The 18,527-nt window shown below is 38.2% G+C and overlaps 1 protein-coding gene across 1 annotated transcript in view; it reads right to left on the reverse strand.

Moving 5' to 3' along the window:
• Nucleotides 1–15,562: 15,562 nt before the first annotated feature.
• The window catches only part of LOC149221888 (root phototropism protein 2-like), a gene marked incomplete at its 5' end in the record, with an annotated part of 57,494 nt that continues 54,529 nt past the window's right edge, over nucleotides 15,563–18,527 (reverse strand). The window contains one exon of the mRNA XM_089387509.1: nucleotides 15,563–15,832. Within this exon, the coding sequence (XP_089243635.1) occupies nucleotides 15,563–15,832 (270 nt within the window). The remainder of the gene's footprint in view (nucleotides 15,833–18,527) is intronic.

Consider the following 18,527-nt stretch of genomic DNA (forward strand, 5'->3'; position numbering starts at 1 on the left):
GCAATAATGGAAGGTGAAACTGTAAATGTCACCCCAGCAAGAGTCACCTTGTTATCTTAAAGATTGGCTACAAAAAGCCTAGTGAGCTCAGGGTGGTGTTGAACTCTCTCTACCTGCTCACAAAACTCATAGCACCCTAGATGTCTGAAACAAGTGACAGCCAACTGAGAGGCTTGCAATTCTCTGAGGTTTGATGGCTCTTCCCTGATAATTTTGCCTCCCTTGTGTGGTTTTCTCTAATGCCGAGGTTTATCTGTCGAACTGTCACGGCCAGTGTTTTCCTCCTCCTCATAGTCCTGTCTTCTTTGTCCATGTTTGCAAATTTTGACATTCTGCACTCCTAGAAAAGGGTTGAAGGGAGTGAGTAAGAGTGATTTAGGAGTGAGGGAATGGGATATGACCTTGTAAGGTATTTTGGTGGGCTAGAAAATGAAGTGGAGGGTATGAATCATGAAAATGAGGGGTAGGTGCTTGGGTCCTTTTTTGAAGTATAGCTTGTGGGATGAAGGATGAGGGGGTATAAAATTTTATGGAGTGATATAGGGGAGAGTTTCAGGGCTTTAGTAATAGATGGTGGGAGAAATAATGGGGATTACGGTTTCTAGGGAGTAATTGAGGGAGAATCTAGGGTTTCACATTTGCGAATGTAAATTACCTTCAAACACTTCAATTGCAAATCAATGATGAGGTATAGTGAGGGCAGTTACTTGTTTGAGGGATGAAAGGGTGATTTTGGAAGTTTTTATGAAGTTGGAGGCTTTTTTGGTCCTTGTTGCTCAACGTGCAACGCCCTCCTGAACGCGCAGCGCAGTGTTGTTTTGCACTACCGAAAATGCCCTACACGCAGTGCTCATCTTGTACGTACAACGCCACCCCGTGAACACGCAGCACCACCTCCACTGCCCGAAACACATAGCACCAAACTCCAGAAGCGCCGCGCCACTTCTCCTTGGCCCAAAACTCACTCAACTTCTCCTCTTTTCTTCACTTTTTGACTCCTTTGCCAAATGAGAATGATGAACTTGAAAATGAAATGTGACACCTTATATAGGAGTATATTTTTATTTTTCACTTAAAAAACCCACTTTCTAATATCTGTTTTTAATGCCTTTTCTTCTTTGTTCCTTTTTAGGTGGATGATGCTCAATTTGAATTGATTTTTGCAGTGTTTCTTTGTCTTGTAGCAAGGAGAGATGCATTGGTGCAGCCGAGATCATCTATCACATAAAGTGACTTAAAATTACATAAGAAATACAAATTAACTCAAAATACTTTGTTTTCACCTCAAAAACATGTTTTTTGAGGTGAAAATTACATTAGTTAAAAAGATAATTATATAGCGACTATGACTTACTAGCCATCACTCTTGATTTATTTATCATCCTCATCCCCTTTCTGCCTTTTATTTACACCTTTAAATCATGCCCTTGACCTTGGAAATGAAACCCTAAGACCTAATAAAAACATAATTGCATTTTGACCATGAAACCATGACTGAATATAATCTGAAGATGGGTCAGCAAATATACTTTATGAGGGAGAAATTAGATTTTCTGAAGAGAAGACAACCATCAATGGATCAGTTTGACATGACCTAATGAAATGATGTAAAAATTTCAGTATGGGACCCCTAAAATGAAAATGCAAAGAGCAAATTTGATCCTTGATGGAAGTATGCAGACACTGACACTAACAACCCCACATGTATTGAGTAAGCAATATAGATGTGTTTATATTGTTACTGCCTCCCATTATGAGTAGTAAAAGAAGTTGTGGAAGATATGGTATGTGGAGCCCATGCTAATATTTTGCACACCCTTGTGCATATCCATGATCCTAAAATTTTGAGTAAAAAGTATGTAGGTAAAACTGGATATACAAAAGAAACAACAATGTTCACAAAATTGAAACCTCCAGATTCCTGGATTCCCACACAAAATAGGAGAATAAAATGTATCTAGGTCAAAATCAATCCAAGATAAAATGCATTCTGAAATATATTTATAACACACCCGCTTCTATCCCTAGCCTCGTCTAAGGGTAGAAGGAGGCAGTTACTATGCTGACATGACCTCCAAGGTTCTATTTATAGAGATGGGTCTAAATATTTGACCTTTTTAAAATTCTTCAAAACATAAAATGCACAATTATATCACTCCTTTGGATCTCCAAGGTTGAGGAAGAGTCTAGCTGAGGTAACCATGGACCAATCTTTTGACTTGGTAGCTAGCCCTACCAGGCCGGAGAGGGCTCTCTCCAAAGAATCTCCGCTAGGAGGGCTGGATGGATTAGGGTTTTAGGATAGGTATAAAGTGTAGAGGTTGTTTTGATTTGATTTGGTGGGGTTATTGCTGGATGAGGGTATTAGGTCAAAGAGGCTAGGTTAGGGCAAATCAGATATGATTGCAGACATTCAAAGGGGCAAGATAGGCAGGAGGCTTAGCACTTAAAAAGTGATTTGGTGAGATGGTTTAAGACTGATGAGGAGTTAAGAAGAGCATATGAGATGTATTCTTCCTAAACTGAAGAAAAATGGACAAATTATGATAACTTTCCCAAAACAGAGCATGAGAAAACATGTATTCTGCCTATCAACTTGAAAACTACCATATAATAGACATGAAATGGTTTATGAGCATACAAAACATTCATACAGATGATCACAAGAAGAAACAATGTTAAACATTCATACCACATGTATCCCAAAGAAATAGCTGCAACTCATCTATTAAAACTGGCCAAAATCTGATACAATAGTGTCTCTGACCACTAGTACAACATCCCACTGAGTCCAACCTCTGAAAAGAGTAAAGAAAGGGAAGATATAGACATCAAAACAAACTCCTCCCAACCTCAGAGATCGAATCCATGAGAAGAGGAGAAATTCCACCAAAATATAAACTGATAGCTAGAGTGTAGGGTGGTCAAAATGACTCATCCCTAATTACATTGAAATTGATTCATTTGACTTGATGAAGTTCATTAACCTAATGTATTTACCCCTAGGTAATAGTAAAATACCATAATTACATTTACAATACAAATTACATCAATAAAAAGTTGATTTCCATAGATGAAAATCAAATATGGAGAAAAACAGTGAAAAATCAATCAACTGGTCAAGTGCACCATCTTTCTATCAAGTGTGCCCTCACAATGTCAAGTGCGCAGCGCCATCATCAAACCAAATTTTGACTGCCTTCCTGGTGTCCAAATTGAGCCCAGAATAGCTCATTGGAAATCTTATCCTGTCTAGTTTCCAAATCTGCCTTTACTTTTCAAAATGGGCTTAATTTGGCCCTCCAAAACTTCATTCTCCCAAGACTGGTCAAGTGCACAACACCTAGCTGAAAAAGAGGGCAGAAACATGATTTTTTTTCTAGTTTTTTTCCCTTTTCACCTGCCAGTTTTGCAAACCAAGGCTGCAAACATAGTTTTCTTAGATATATTGGTCCTTTTGCATCCATTGGTGGTTTCCATTTCTCCAAAAAGTGTCCGAAAAAAGTGCACAACGCCTGGGCGCTGCACATTTGACCATGCAGTTGATATTTAAATTGCTTAAAAAACACATAAAATATATATTTGCTAAACTGTGCCAAGAGGCTTCAACATTGGTCAAGGAACTGATGTTTGGTGTAGCTAGGCTTGGGTTGAAGCCTCCGCAAGTATTTCAATCTTCTCCTTCTCTTTTTTTTGATTTAGGGCTTGAATTTTTGCCTTTGCAACTTTGAATTTGCCCTTGCATTCCTTTCTTTGTTGGCATAGTGTTTTGCCATCTTCATCTGAATTTCATTTTGCTAATATTCTTTGTCTAGGAGCTTCTCTAAATCATTATTGACCTTATCAATCCAATGCTCCCGGTTCTCGTTGATTAAGATGGCAAATTTCTCATTCCATGTGAGCTCATTAGCAAGCTCATCCTCCTTTTGTTTCTCTAGTTCTAGAGCTCTTTTCAGCCCTCTAGTTCTAGGTATTTTTCTAGGTTCTTGCTCTTCTTCAGGTTCACCATACCTATCATAGGCCTCATCAAGCAATGCCTTAGCTTTCATTGCTTCCCTCTTTGCCTTGATGAGCTGAATCTCCATGACATCATGTTTGGCTTGAAGCTTCTCATTCTCCTACTCATAATATGAAATGATGTATTTTTACCTCTCTAGGTTGATCTGGAGCTCCTTGATGAGTGCATATTTTTCCTTAATGAAAATGTTGGTGCTCTCACTCTCATCATGCTCACCTAGGTCAACCAAGTCAAAATCTTGCTCTATCTCATGGAGGTCCTGCTCCTCATGCTGAATCTTTGTCTTTGTCATCTTTTCCTTGCCCTTTTGTACCTGCTTTGCTGATGAAGAAGGAAAGGCCCCTCCCATAATCTATGGGGAAAACACCTGCCTATGGCCTCTCTAATAAGTGTGTGTCAAAGTGCCCAAATTAGCCCCTTTAGGCTTGATGACCTCAACTTGTTCAATCTGTCCCTGCTCTCTGATTTCATCTTTGTTGATGAAGTTGATGGTGAGGGTGACTGATCAGATGATGATGAATAATCTATGGGCTGAGATGGAGGAATGGAGGTGGAAGGATGAGATGATGAAGAGATACTTTGAACATTCTGAATAGATGAATTAGTGAATATGGGATTAGCTATGAAGGTACTCCATGCAATGTTGAGCTTTTTGAGATGATAAAGGACTATGATTTTAATAAGGGAATGATGAAAGAGACTTTTAATTTGATGTTCATACTCCCTTTTTTGGACAATATAGGCCATCTTATCAATGCTCCGAAAAAGATAGTAGGGTATGTTGATCATTTTACCCTAGTGAAATGCATTAAAAGCCAGATGTGATAGGAATAAAGCTGAGAAAATCTACCCTCACATGAAAAGTATTTCATGATAATTTTCATCATTGGATCATATCTGTCTAGTAGGTGAGAAAAAGGAAAATAACCGTTTATTTCATTTCGGTACCTTGATTTTATGAAAGGCTCATAAAAATGTCTCTCCAACTCAACTTGTTTAAACCATTTCTCCCCAACATCTGTGATTCCGGTGGTAGCTGATATAATGGCAGTAGGACTTGGTTGTCTTGGAGTTTGGATATGAAGAGTCTAGTCAATGGCGTTGGACTGCCTGAATTTGCTCACAGAAATCATAACGACCTAGATATTTGAAGGATGTCACAGCCATAGAAGCTGCTAAAAGTTCCCTGAGATCTATTGGCTCAAATCTGAGTATTCTGCCTCCTTTGTGTTTTTTCTTGACCTCTGTTTCTTCTCCCTTTGTTTCTTCTTCCTCACTGTATGGCTTATATTCCTCTTCTGCCATAGTGTTTTAATATCAAACCCTAGGGAGGTATAAGGTTCTTGGAATGTGGTTTTTTGGGAGTATGGAATGGGGAAGGGAAATATGAAGGATATGGGTGGAGGGATGTATGTAATGGAGGAGGATATGGGGTATTAATATGATATATTTTTGGGATGGGGAAATTGTTTGCAATGTAGGGGATTTGGGAGCCTAGGTAGTTGTAGCACCTAGGACTTAGGGTTTTGGCACAAAGGTTTAGAGAGTATTTGGGATAAAAGGGTTTAGGGAAAGGGAATGAAGGTGTAGGGGGTGTATGAAAGTGTAGGGGAGTTAAAATTTAGGAATTGAGAGTGCAAGGGTAGTTTTTAGGGAGATACTAGGGTTTAGATGTGAAAATAACACCAAATCTTCAACAAACTTTCAAAACACCATGAGAATGATTTTAGGAGGAAGAAACATGTAATCTTCAGTTGTTACTTACTTGTGGGAGGTCAAATACAACTTTGGTGGAGCTGAGGAGGCGATTCTAGCTTTCCTAGACAAATGCGTAGCGCCTATGGTAACTGCATAGCACCTCTGGCAAGCGCACAACACCTAAAGGGAATGAGCAACGTCGAGAAAGTGCGGAGCGCCTAAAGAGAACGCGCAACACTTGCTCTGTTTTGTTAATTTCACCTAGAATTGTGAAAAATAGTCTCTTGGAGTTTGCTCAAGAAATGATAAGAGTATCTCAGATTTTAGGTTTCTACGATATTCATATTTGTGTAAATCATTTTCCATATTCATATCGCATTAGGCAAATCGATTTGAGTTAGATGCTAGGAAGGCCTTTATACTAAAGTGAATTTGATCTTTAGCTTTAAAACCCACTTTCTAATGTTTCACTTCTGCTTTTTGAAATGCTTGCTAATTTCTCTTTACACTTTAATTTTCTTCTTTGCAGGTTGATGATGGATGGAGTTTTGGCACTCTTCACATTTGAATTTTCTTGGATGAAGTTGGCACATAGTTCTTTGAGTTGATAGCTTAGGAATAGTAACTTATTACATATAATGAACATAAAATTACATATATTATAAAAAATATTACATCTTTGTTTTTTAAAATAAAATTACAATCTGAAATAGAACTAATACTAGGAAGGAAAATTAGAACTTGGACAAGCATAGTTACATGTTTGTCAATCCTCTTTAAATGCAAAAAAGGATATTATTTTTCTCACTCTCATACTTTTTGCTAGCTTTATGCAGTGAAATGGAGTATTATTGGATCTTGAAAGAATGAAACCTAGTGACCTAATGGGACCTTGAATGACCAAACTCCATGTGGACTTGACTGACACAAAACATGATGAAATGAGATTTTATGATCAATGTATGCTCAGTAAGACACAAGAAGGTGGGCCAACAAATATTTATTTTTGAGGGAGAGTTGGGCTTTTGACATAGGGCTAACATCAGTGAGTAAATTTTTGAATGAGGAGCTAGGTGGAATGACAAAAATTTCAGAATGGGACCCTAATATGATATAAAAGATGATTTTTCATCACTAATGGCAATATGCAAATACTGACTCTAACATCGGCCTTATTTGGGGATGTAAGCTCCTTGGAGGTATCAAGAACACCGTAGACCAAGTGCCTAACCATGTGGGCCAATACGGTCAAAAACTTAAACTGAAATGCATGAATGAATTCTGACAACTCAAATAACACAAACTGACTCAAAACTGACTTACTTAACTGATGACTGAACATTGAAAATGGCAGAAAATCAGTGAAGCTCCATGGCCTTCACTTCGGGCTCCAAACTCCAGTGATTCTCCACTTCAGACTTGCAGAAAATTAAACTGTTATGTACAATGAAACCGAGACATTTCAAAAAAGATAGTGCTTAAGGAGCCTACCATTGACTAGTCCTCCTAAGCATGGTTCTCCATTCATATCATCCAACAAGAAATCATTTTCCCTCAAAAAGTTGAAATCTGATAAGGGCCCTTCCACAAATTTTCAACTTTACCATGTTTACCCTTGTCTTCGTTTCTGGAATCCCAACGAAGCACCACATCTCCAATTTTATAATCATCCTCCTTTGTTTTTCGGTCATAGATTTTCTTTATCCTCTCATGCAGCTTAGAGGTGTTCTGAAATACCTCATCCTGTGTCTGTTGTAGGTGAATCATTTGATTGATCTAGCGTTGTATATCATTCTCTTCACTTCCTGCTTCTTGTAACAATTTCATGACCGGGACTGCTAATGATGAAGGAAAAAAAATATCTACTACATACACAATTTGAAAAGGAGAAAGTCCAAGATATTTCTTACTACTCATCCGATCTCCCCACAATGCATTGGTCAGCTTTTTGTGCCAATTCTTTTTGTTGGCCTCCAACATTTTCTTGACAATGTTGATTAAGGATTTATTGGAGGATTCTGCCAAACCATTTCCTTGCGAATAGTATGTTGTAGAATGTCCCAACTTAATGTTATATTTGTCACAAAACTCAGTCATCTTTTTAGACTTGAATGTTGTTGCGTTGTCTGTGATGATCTTATTAGGACAACCAAAACAAGACAAGATATTAGTTTCTAAAAACTAAATGATAACTGAATCTGTTGCTTTCCTGGTTGGAATCGCTTTGATCCACTTAGTAAAGTAGTTTGTAGCTGTCAATATCCACTTGTGTTGTGCGGATGATGATGGGTTAATCTCGCCTATGAAATCTAGGCCCCACTGTTGAAAAGGTGCATGAACTGATATAGGTTATAGAGGCAAAGGAAGAAGTTTTCTTTTACCTTGGAAAACTTGGCACTCGTGACAACTCATCATTACCTTGTAGATATCTATGAAAATTGTAGGCCAATAGTAACCTGCTCTCAGTACTTTGTTGGTCGTGGTATTCCAGTACAAGTGACCCCCACAAATCTCCTTTGTGGAAGCCATTTATTACTTCTTTAGACTCATCTTTGGTCAAATAGTTCAACAACACACCTCCAGGATCCTTCCAAAAAAGTGTGTTGTCAATAATACAATATTTAGAAGCCTTCAGCTTCAATGACCTCCTCTTAGCTTTAGACATGCTTGGAAGGGGATTTAGATGTTGCAAAACATAAATAATATCAAAATATCATGGAGATGATAGAAAGATATCAAATACTTGAATGAGATCTACTTCTTCTTGATTGTCAAACAATTATGCTACAAGGTTGATATCTAGAACATGGAGATTTGACTCAGCCATGAGTTTGGCTAAGCCTTGACCCTTGATCAGCTTGGTAGGCTTGATCTCAAGATGATACTCTAATAATGTTGTTATCCATCTACCTCTTCTACCTTCTGGGTCATTCTGCACAAGAACTTCTTTTACTACTCCATTAGGCACATAAGCAAGAGTATGCGAATGTAAAATGTAAACTCTAAATATTTCACTGCCTTTACCAAAGCCAAAGCTTGTTTCTCTATGATGTTGTACTTAAGGGTTGCATCCTTAATATTGTGACTGAAAAATGCTATTGGCAGCTTGGTTTTATCCTTTTTCTGCATCAATACTGCTACCATGGTATGCTCAAAAGCAAAAGAGAATATTATGAAATCAAGGGAGTAATTGGGACTGATTAAAACAGGGGTAGTGGTCAAGGCAAGTTTTACTGCATGAAAGGACTTGCGGGCTTCTTCGGACCACTTTACATCATTATCTTTTTTCAACATATTTGCCATCTCTTTAAGATGTTCAGCCAAATTAGGAATAATTCTACGTAATTCATATTACCATTGAATGCTTGGATTTCTTTCTTGCTGCGAGGGAAATCAATTTTCTGAATAGCTTCTACCTGTAAAGGATCTATCCGGATGCCATCCTTTGAGATGATGTGGCCGAGAAGTTTGCCTTCCTCCATAGCAAACAAACTTTTCTTTGGATTGAGAGAGATCCTGAAATTTCTACATCTCTGAAAAATAACTCTTAAATGATGCAAATGTTCATCATCTGAATGTGAAAATATTGTTACATCATCTAAATATACAACCAAGAAAACATTTTTTTCATTGGCAAAGACTATGTACATGGCACGCTGAAAAGTGGCCCCTGCATTTTTGAGACCAAATGGCATTTTTTCATATTTGAATGTGCCCCAAGGTGTGGTAAATGTTGTCTTGTCCTAATCATCCTCATGCACTAAAATCTAATTGTAACCGGGATAGCCATCCAGTAGTGACATCCGGGTAGCGCAAACAACTCTCTGAAGGATATGGTCCATTTTGAGAAGCGGATAATTATCTTTCAGAGATACTTTGTTTAAGTTTTTGAAGTCTACACAGAGCCTAATTTCTCTGGTCTTCTTTCTCGTCAAGACTAGATTTGATATCCAATCAGAAAATCTGATGGGAACAATGACGGTCGCCTTGAAAAGTCTGTTAAGTTCTTTCTTTATGGATGGTAGCAACCTTGGGCTAATCCTTCTTAGCTTTTGTCTAAACGGCTTTTGATCCGGTTTGATTAGGATGGTATGTTGAATTATTTTCTTGTCATACTCCTTTAAGTCTACATAATCCCCCGTGAGAACATCAAAAAATTCAGACAATAAATGAATATATTTTTATTTTACCTCGGGAGATAATGATTTGGACAGCGTGATCATTTTTGGTTTTTCTATTGTTCCGATGTTCACATCTTCGACACCTTTCTTCGTAGGAACCAATGTAGGCTTCCTTGCTACATCATCCTGATCAAACAAGTCTTCCAAAGGTACAAGACCTTTCGGAATATTGTTTCCCTTCAATTGTAGTATATCAACTTGGGTTGCCTCGATGACTTGATCATCCTTGTCGTAAACTTCATCCATGGAACAATTCTCAAACTCTCCTTCACTCTGGAGAAAGTTATTTACCTGCTTGTCATCCCAGAATACTTGCCAATATCGCAAGTTGTTAGGAACAGAGGGCCGATGCTTTACATGAATCTCAAATTTCTTGTTTGAAAAGATGGGGATTTTGAAATTGCTTGCAGTTGTAGCCAAAGAATCTACCATAAGATTCTGACTCCTTGGTACAACTGAAAGTGTATATTCTGGAAACATTCTCAAAATATCTAAAACAACATTTCTATATTGTCTCATCCACGGATGGTGAGCTTGATATTCACCTTTAACTTGCTTGATCACAAGTTCTGAATCACCATACACAGAAATTCTTTATGCACCCAATCTTTTCAAGATCTTTAAGCCCGTGATCAGCACTTCGTACTCCGCCTCATTGTTAGTGCAATCAAAAGCTAACTTGTATGAGCATAATATAACATTCTGAGGGACCTCACCTTGCTGATGATGTGGACTTCGGATCCAAATGCCAATGCCTGCCCCATCTTTCCCAAGAGCACCATCAAATTCCATGGTCCAAAGACCATGCTCCTCTTCCAAGGGTTGTAAATCTGGTCTCTGCTTTGGGTCAACTTTCTAAACTTTCTCTTCAGGTTGTTCTGAATTTTCCATTACCTTCTCTGATTGTTGTTCTAAGCCTTTCTCTGCCTTGTCCAATGGCTATTCTGATGAACTTGGCAGCTTTTCTTTTTCTTGATCTAAAATTGTCCTTATACAATTCGAAATCTCTGGTACATCTTTTATTTCCACAAACTGACTATCTACATCATTCAATCAACTATCATTATAAATTTGTATGTACAACATTTATAGGATGATTATTCAGCCTCTCCTTGCTAGTTATCATGAATTTCATTTTGGTTTCTCGGTACAATTTCCTCAATTGCCCAAAAACCAGGATGGTGGCATAGGAGAAGTCTAACTGCAGTGTGCCTCTTAGTTTCACTCCCGAAGACCTTGACAATAACATACCAAACCATGGTGGTATATCAGCTACTATCACATCCATTAAGACATTCTTTGTCGAGATTTGGTCGAGGGATACTACCAAATCTTTTATTAGACCAAGACAACGGACCTTACTGGAATCAAAAGAATACAAGTCATGGTATTCACGAGTTATATCTAGACCCAACTTTTCCATGATGGCCTTGGGCATTAAATTATGGGAGGCTACGGAATCAAGCATGGAGTTATGAAGAATGTATTGGTGGATTCTTAAACTGGGGTAAAATGGAGGAACCTCACTATCTTCTAACTAACCATCTATGGCTGAGCAAAAATTAATTCAGGTTGGCCATCTTCAACATTAACCATGTCGAACATAGGGTCAATTTTCAGCATTTTAACTATATCAGACTTGTAATGGCTATTTTTTACTAGTTCAGTAAGAGGGATTGACACTTTCAACTTTGAAATTTCAATTTATAAATTGAATGAGTTAGATGTATCTATCTCTCTTTGGCTTATGTCTCTTTTCTCGAGCAGATCTTTTGATGTCTGATCCTTCTTTTGACTGTCATGGTCCTTGTTTGGATTACTTGTAGACGGCTGATTTACTTTGTTTTGGCTAGCTGCTACCAACTCTTTACCTTTACTTTGATTACCTTGAGGATTTGTCTTCGATTGGGTATCCTTCTGTTGCAATGTCCTTTTCTGAATGGGAGTGATTGGGACATCCCTGTTTCTCAAGGAATATTGCTTCTGCTGAGAGCTAAGTGCATTCAAGTATCCTCTTTGATAATCATCTGTTTGCGTTTCCAATGCATAGTCATTCGCTAGTATGTATTATTCATCTTTAGGTTCCTCCGTCTTCTCAACATACTTCTCATTTTCAAGAAAATGGGATGGTAATCTTCCCTAAATAAGTAGTTTTCTTCGACAATTGGGTATGTTTCATCCTCTGATTCTCCTTGAGCATAATTTTACTGCAAGGGTGTCTGAATTTGCTGCTGAGATGTTGATGCCTTGGGAGCTTTCTGCTCTCTTTGTTTTATCTTGTACTGAGGTTGCTGCTAGTTTCTGAAATTCGGATTCCTAACTTGTGGCTCCTGTTGTCTATCCGAATTTATCATTTAGTCAACCATCCTCTCCATGGTTCTGATCAAAGAGTCTAGTTTAAGATTGGTGGAAGAAGAGGGTTCTTCTTTGATGGTTACTTTCTTCTCTGGTTTTTCATGTTTCAACTAAGATTTTTTAATCATCAAGTTTTCTTCCACACTCATTGCGTTATTCTGCATTTCTTCCAGAGTGGCGGGATCTATTTCCCTTAGTTGATAAGCCATTTCTCGATCAAAGGCATCCAGATAATGTTGAAGTGCCAAATCAGGTGGAGGTTTCATGTTATCTGGAATGGAATTGTAGATCTTATTGAACCTTATAGTAAACTCCTGAACCATCTCATTAGGATTCCTTTTCAATGTATTGTATTCCACCAAGATCTGCAATGGATTCTTCTTTTCCTGCCACCTGGATAAGAACAACTCATTTAGCCTCTGAGGAGTATCAATGGAGCGAGCTGCCAAACCACAGAACCATTTTTTCACATCTCCAAAAAAACTTTGAGCCATTAGTCTCATTTTGGCATCATCTTCATCAACTTCCTCTAAATCAATGAAATCAGCCATCTTGTCAATATGTTGTTGTGTTGTGATTCCTGGGCTGCCATCAAAAAGAGGAAGTCTCTGGCCATAGGTCTGAGGCAAAGCTGCCAACTGACCAGGTAATTGTAAGGGAGCAAATCTCGCCATGACTACTGGGGGAGGGCATACGGGGATTACAATGGGTTGAGTTGGCTGGGATGAAGATGAGGTGCGAATACAGTTGTTTTTAGAGGTGCAGTAGAGGGTATGGAAGAAGATAAGCTTTCAAGCTGATACTGGATATAGGATTTTTCTACAGTAATTTGTAATTGATCAGCTAGGCTTTGGAGTTTCTCAAAATTAGACCAAACCTCGTGCTCAAGTTTTGAAGACTGAGATGTAGCAGAAGGTTGATTAAACAAATATTTTGAGGCGGGTAAGTATGAATCAAACTTTATGGGATCAAACACTATCTCTATAAGACAAGACTTAGACTTCGAACGAAATAGGCATAGCTTGAATTTAATATCAAAAAGAATATCCTCAATACTCAGTATCTGATCTAGCAAGGAAGTGATCCTTTCCAATTTTGTGATTTCAGTCTCGGGGAAAGGGACTTTAGGTTTTCTTAACAATCTTTCAAGATCATCAACAAGAGAAGGAGGGTTCGGGTCAGGTTTTGACATGGTATATCTTTTTGGAGCTAGAATCTTAACAGGGTCAAAGACTATGTAAGGTAAAAGATTTCAGACTTGAGCGGAACAAAGAAAGCTTCAAACTTCACCACCAAGGAATTCCTTTCAATAGAAAATTTTAACAGGTAACGATCAAGAGCTTACTAATGGAATGAAGTTTGATTGAACTTGTGATCTGTAAACTTCTTCGTTTTTAGAACAAGCTCTGAATATCTTCGATTGAATCAGCTGTGTCAAGATATGGAATTTAATCTTATTTGTCTCCTCGGAGCCAGCGCTACAATCTTGACACTGCAATTATGGAATCAACCTTTTTGAAACTTAGTCCTATCATCCATAGGACCAAATTCCAACGAAAACTTGTTATACACCCAGGTAAAATTAATCTTTCGATCCCTGACAACGGCACAGTATGTTATCACTCCTCGAGATTTCCAAGGCTAAGGAAGAGTCCAGCTGAGGTAACCACAGAACAATCTTTTGAATTGGTAGCTAGCCCTACCAGGCCGGAGAGGGCTCTCTCCAAAGAATCGCAACCAGGAGGGTTGGATGGATTAGGGTCTTAGGATAGGTATAAAGTGCAAAGGTTGTTTTGATTTGATTTGGTGGGGTTATTGTTGGATGAGGGTATTAGGTCAAAGAGGCTAGGTTAGGGCAAATCAGATATGATTGCAGACATTCAAAGGGGCAAGGTAGGCAGGAGGCTTAGCACTTAAAATGTGATTTGGTGAGATGGTTTAAGACTAATGAGGAGTTAGGAAGAGCATATGAGATGTATTCTTCCTAAACTGAAGAAAAATGGACAAATTATGATAACTTTCCCAAAACAGAGCATGAGAAAACATGTATTCTGCCTATCAACTTGAAAATTACCATATAATAGACATGAAATGGTTTATGAGCATACAAAAAATTCATACAGATGATCACAAGAATAAACAATGTGAAACATTCATATCACATGTATCCCAAAGAAATAGTTGCAATGCATCTATTAAAATTGGCCAAAATCTGATACAATAGTGTCTCTGATCACTAGTACAACATCCAACTGAGTCCAACCTCTGAAAAGAGTAAAGAAAGGGAAGATATAGACATCAAAACAAACTCCTCCCAACCTCAGGGGTCGAATCCATGAGAAGAGGATAAATTCCACCAAAATCTAAACTGATAGCTAGAGTGTAGGGTGGTCGAAGTGACTCATCCCTAATTACATTGAAACTAATTCATTTGACTTGATGAAGTTCATTAACCTAATGTATTTACCCCTAGGTAATAGTAAAATACCATAACTACATTTATAATACAAATTGCATCAGTAAAAATTTTATTTCCATAGATGAAAATCAAATCTGGAGAAAAACAGTGAAAAATCAGTGAATTGCGCCATCTTTCTGTCAAGTACGCCCTCACAGTGTCAATTGCATAGCGCCATCTTCAAACCAACTGTTCACTGCCTTCTTGGTGTACAAATTGAGTGTAGGATAGCTCATTGGAAAGCTTATCATGTCTAGTTTCCAAATATTCCTTTAGTTTTCAAAATGGGCTTGATTTGAACCTACAAAACTTCATTCTCCTAAGACTGTTCAAGTGCGCAGCGCCTAGCAAAAAAAGAGGGCAGAAACATGATATTTTGCTAGTTTTTTTCACTTTTCACCTGCCAGTTTTGCAAACCAAGGCTAGAAACATGCTTTTCTTAGATGTATTGGTCCTTTTGCACCCATTGGTGGTTTCCATTTATCCAAAAAGTGTCCCAAAAAAGTGTGCAACACCTAGGGCGTTGCGCGTTTGACCATGCAGTTGATATTTAAATTGCCTAAAAAACACAAAAAAAGATATATTTTCTAAAAATGTGCCAAGAGGCTTCAAAATTGGTCAAGGAACTAATGTTTGGTGTAATTAGGATTGGAGTGAAGCCTTCGCAAGTATGTCAAGCTTCTCCTTCTGTTTTTGGTGAGTTAGGGCTTCAATTTTTGCCTTTGCAGCTTTGAGTTTTGCCCTTGCATTCCTTTCTCTATTGGCATAGTGTTTTGCCATCTTCTTCTAAATTTCATTTTTCTGATTTGCTTTGGTTAGGAGCTTCTCTAAATGATGACTGGCATTATCAAGTCAATGCTCCCGATTCTCATTGATTAAGATGGCAAATTGCTCATTCCATGTGAGCTCATTAGCAAGCTCAGCCTCCTTTTGTTTCTCTTGTTCTAGAGCTCTTTTCAGCCCTCTAGTTCTAGGATTTTTTCTAGGTTCTTGATCTTCTTCAGGATCACCATACCTGTCATAGGCCTCATCAAGCAATGCCTTGGCTTTCATTGCTTCCCTCTTTCCCTTGATGAGTTGAATCTCCATGACATCATGTTTGGCCTGAAGCTGCTCATTCTCCTGCTCATAATATGAAATGATGTATTTTGACCTCTCTAGGTTGATCTGGAGCTCCCTGATGTGTGCATATTTTTCCTTGATGACAATGTTGGTGCTCTCACTGTCATCATACTCACCTACGTCAACCAAGTCAAAATCCTACTCTATCTCATGGAGGTCCTCCTCCTCATGCTAAATCTTTGGCTCTGTCATATTTTCCTTTCCCTTTTGTACCTGCTTTGCTGATGAAGAAGGCAAGGCCCCTCCCACAATCTGTGGGGCAAACACCTGCATATGTCCTCTCTGATAAGTGTGTGTCAAAGTGCCCAAATCAGCTCCTTTAGGGTTGATGACCTCAACCTATTCAATCTACTCCTGCTCTTTGATTTCGTCTCTGTTTGGCAAATGAATATGCTCATGAAATGGTGATGATGGAGGTGATGGTGAGGGTGAATGATCAGATGATGATGAATGGTCTATGGGCTGAGATGGAGGAATGGAGGTGGAAGGATGAGATGATGAAGGGATAGCCAATCAGTGAATATGGATTGGCTATGAAGGTACTCCATGCAATGTTGAGCTCTTTGAGATGATAAAGGACTATGATTTTAATGAGGGAATAATGAAAGAGACTCTTCATTTGATGTTCATACTCCCTTTTCTGGACAATATAGGCCATCTTATCAATTCTCTGGAAAAGATAGTAGGGTATATTGAGCATTTTTACCCTAGTGAAATGCATTAAAAGCCGGATGTGATAGGAATAAAGCTGAGAAAATCTACCTTCACATGAAAAGTATTTCATGATAATTTTCATCATTGGAGCATATCTGTCTAGTAGGTGAGAAAAAGGAAAATAACCCTTTATTTCATTTTGGTACCTTGGTTTTATGAAAGGCTCATAATAATGTCTCTCCAACTCACCTTGTTTAAACCATTTCTCCCCAACATCTGGGATTCTGGTGGCAGCTGATATAATGGCAGTAGATAAAGTAAAAGTGACACCTACTAAAGTGACTTGGTTGTCTTAGAGTTTGAATATGAAGAGTCTAGTCAACACAAGATGGTGTTGGACTACGTGAATTTGCTCATAGAAATCATAACAGCCTAGATATTTGAAGGATGTCACAACCATAGGAGATGCCAAGAGTTCCCTGAGATTTGTTGGCTCAAAACTGAGTATTCTGCGTCCTTTGTGTGTTTTCTTTACCTCTATTTCTTCTCCCTCTGTTTCTTCATCCTCATTGTATGGCTTATATTCCTCTTCTGCCATAGTGTTTAATATCAAATCCTAGGGAGGTATAATGTTGTTGGAATGTGGTTTTTGGGGAGTAGGGAATGGGGAAGGGAAATATGAAGGAGATGGGTGAAGGGATGTATGTAATGGAGGAGGATACGGGGTATTAATATGATAGATTTTTGGGATGGGGAAATTTTTTTCAATGTAGGGGATTTGGGAGCCTAGGTAGTTGTAGCACCTAGGACTTAGAGTTTTGGCACAAAGGTTTAGAGAGTATTTGGGATAAAAGGGTTTAGGGAAAGGGAATGAAGGTGTAGGGGGTGTATGAATGTGTAGGGGAGTTAAAATTTAGGAATTGAGAGTGCAAGGGTAGTTTTTAGGGAGATACTAGGGTTTAGATGTGAAAACAACACCAAATATTCAAAAAAATTTCAAAACACCATGAGAATGATTTTAGGAGGAAGAAACATGTAAACTTTAGTTGTTACTTACTTGTGGGAGGTCAAATACAACTTTGGTGGAGCTGAGCAGGCAATTCTAGCTTTCATGGACAAACGCGTAGCGCCTGTGGTAAGTGTGTAGCGCCTCTGGCAAGCGCGCAGCACCTGAAGGGAACGCGCAGTTCCCTTGGCAAGTGAGAAGTGCTAGGCAAGTGTGCATCACCTGAAGAGAACGCGCAACGCTTGCTCTGTTTTGCTGATTTCGCCTAGAATTGTGAAAAATGGTCTCTTGGGGTTTGTTCAAGAAATGATAAGATGTAAATGGAGTTGAGTTAGATGCTAGGAAGGCCTTTATACTTAAGAGAATTTGATCTTTAGCTTTAAAACCCACTTTCTAATGTTTCACTTCTGCTTTTTGAAATGCTTGCTAATTTTCCTTTACACTCTGATTTTCTTCTTTGCAGGTTGATGATGCATGGAGTGTTGGCACTCTTCACATTTGAATTCGCTTGGATAAAGTTGGCACATAGTTCTTTGATTTGACAGCTTAGGAATAGTAACTTATTACATATAATGAACATAAAATTACATAAATTATAAAAAATATTACATCTCTGTTTTTTAGAATAAAATTACAATCTGAAATAGAACTAATACTTGGAAAGAAAATTAGAATTTGGACAAGCATAGTTACATGTTTGCCAATCCTCTTTAAATACAAAAAAGGATATTATTTTCTCACTCTCATACTTTTTGCTAGCTTTATGCAGTGAAATGGAGTATTATTGGACCTTGAAAGAATGAAACCTAGTGACCTAATGAGACCTTGAAAGAATGAAACCTAGTGACCTAATGAGACTTTGAATAACCAAACTCCATGTGGACTTCACTGACACAAAACACAATGAAATGAGATTTTATGATCAATGTATGCTCAGTAAGACACAAGAAGGTGGGCCAGCAAATATTTATTTTTGAGGGAGAGTAGGGCTTTTGACATAGGGCTAACATCAGTGAGTAAATTTTTGAATGAGGA

This window comes from Pinus tabuliformis, chromosome Q, assembly GCF_031772625.1.
Source record: "Pinus tabuliformis cultivar Carrire ecotype Pingquan chromosome Q, CPIR1, whole genome shotgun sequence".
NCBI lineage: Eukaryota > Viridiplantae > Streptophyta > Pinopsida > Pinales > Pinaceae > Pinus > Pinus tabuliformis.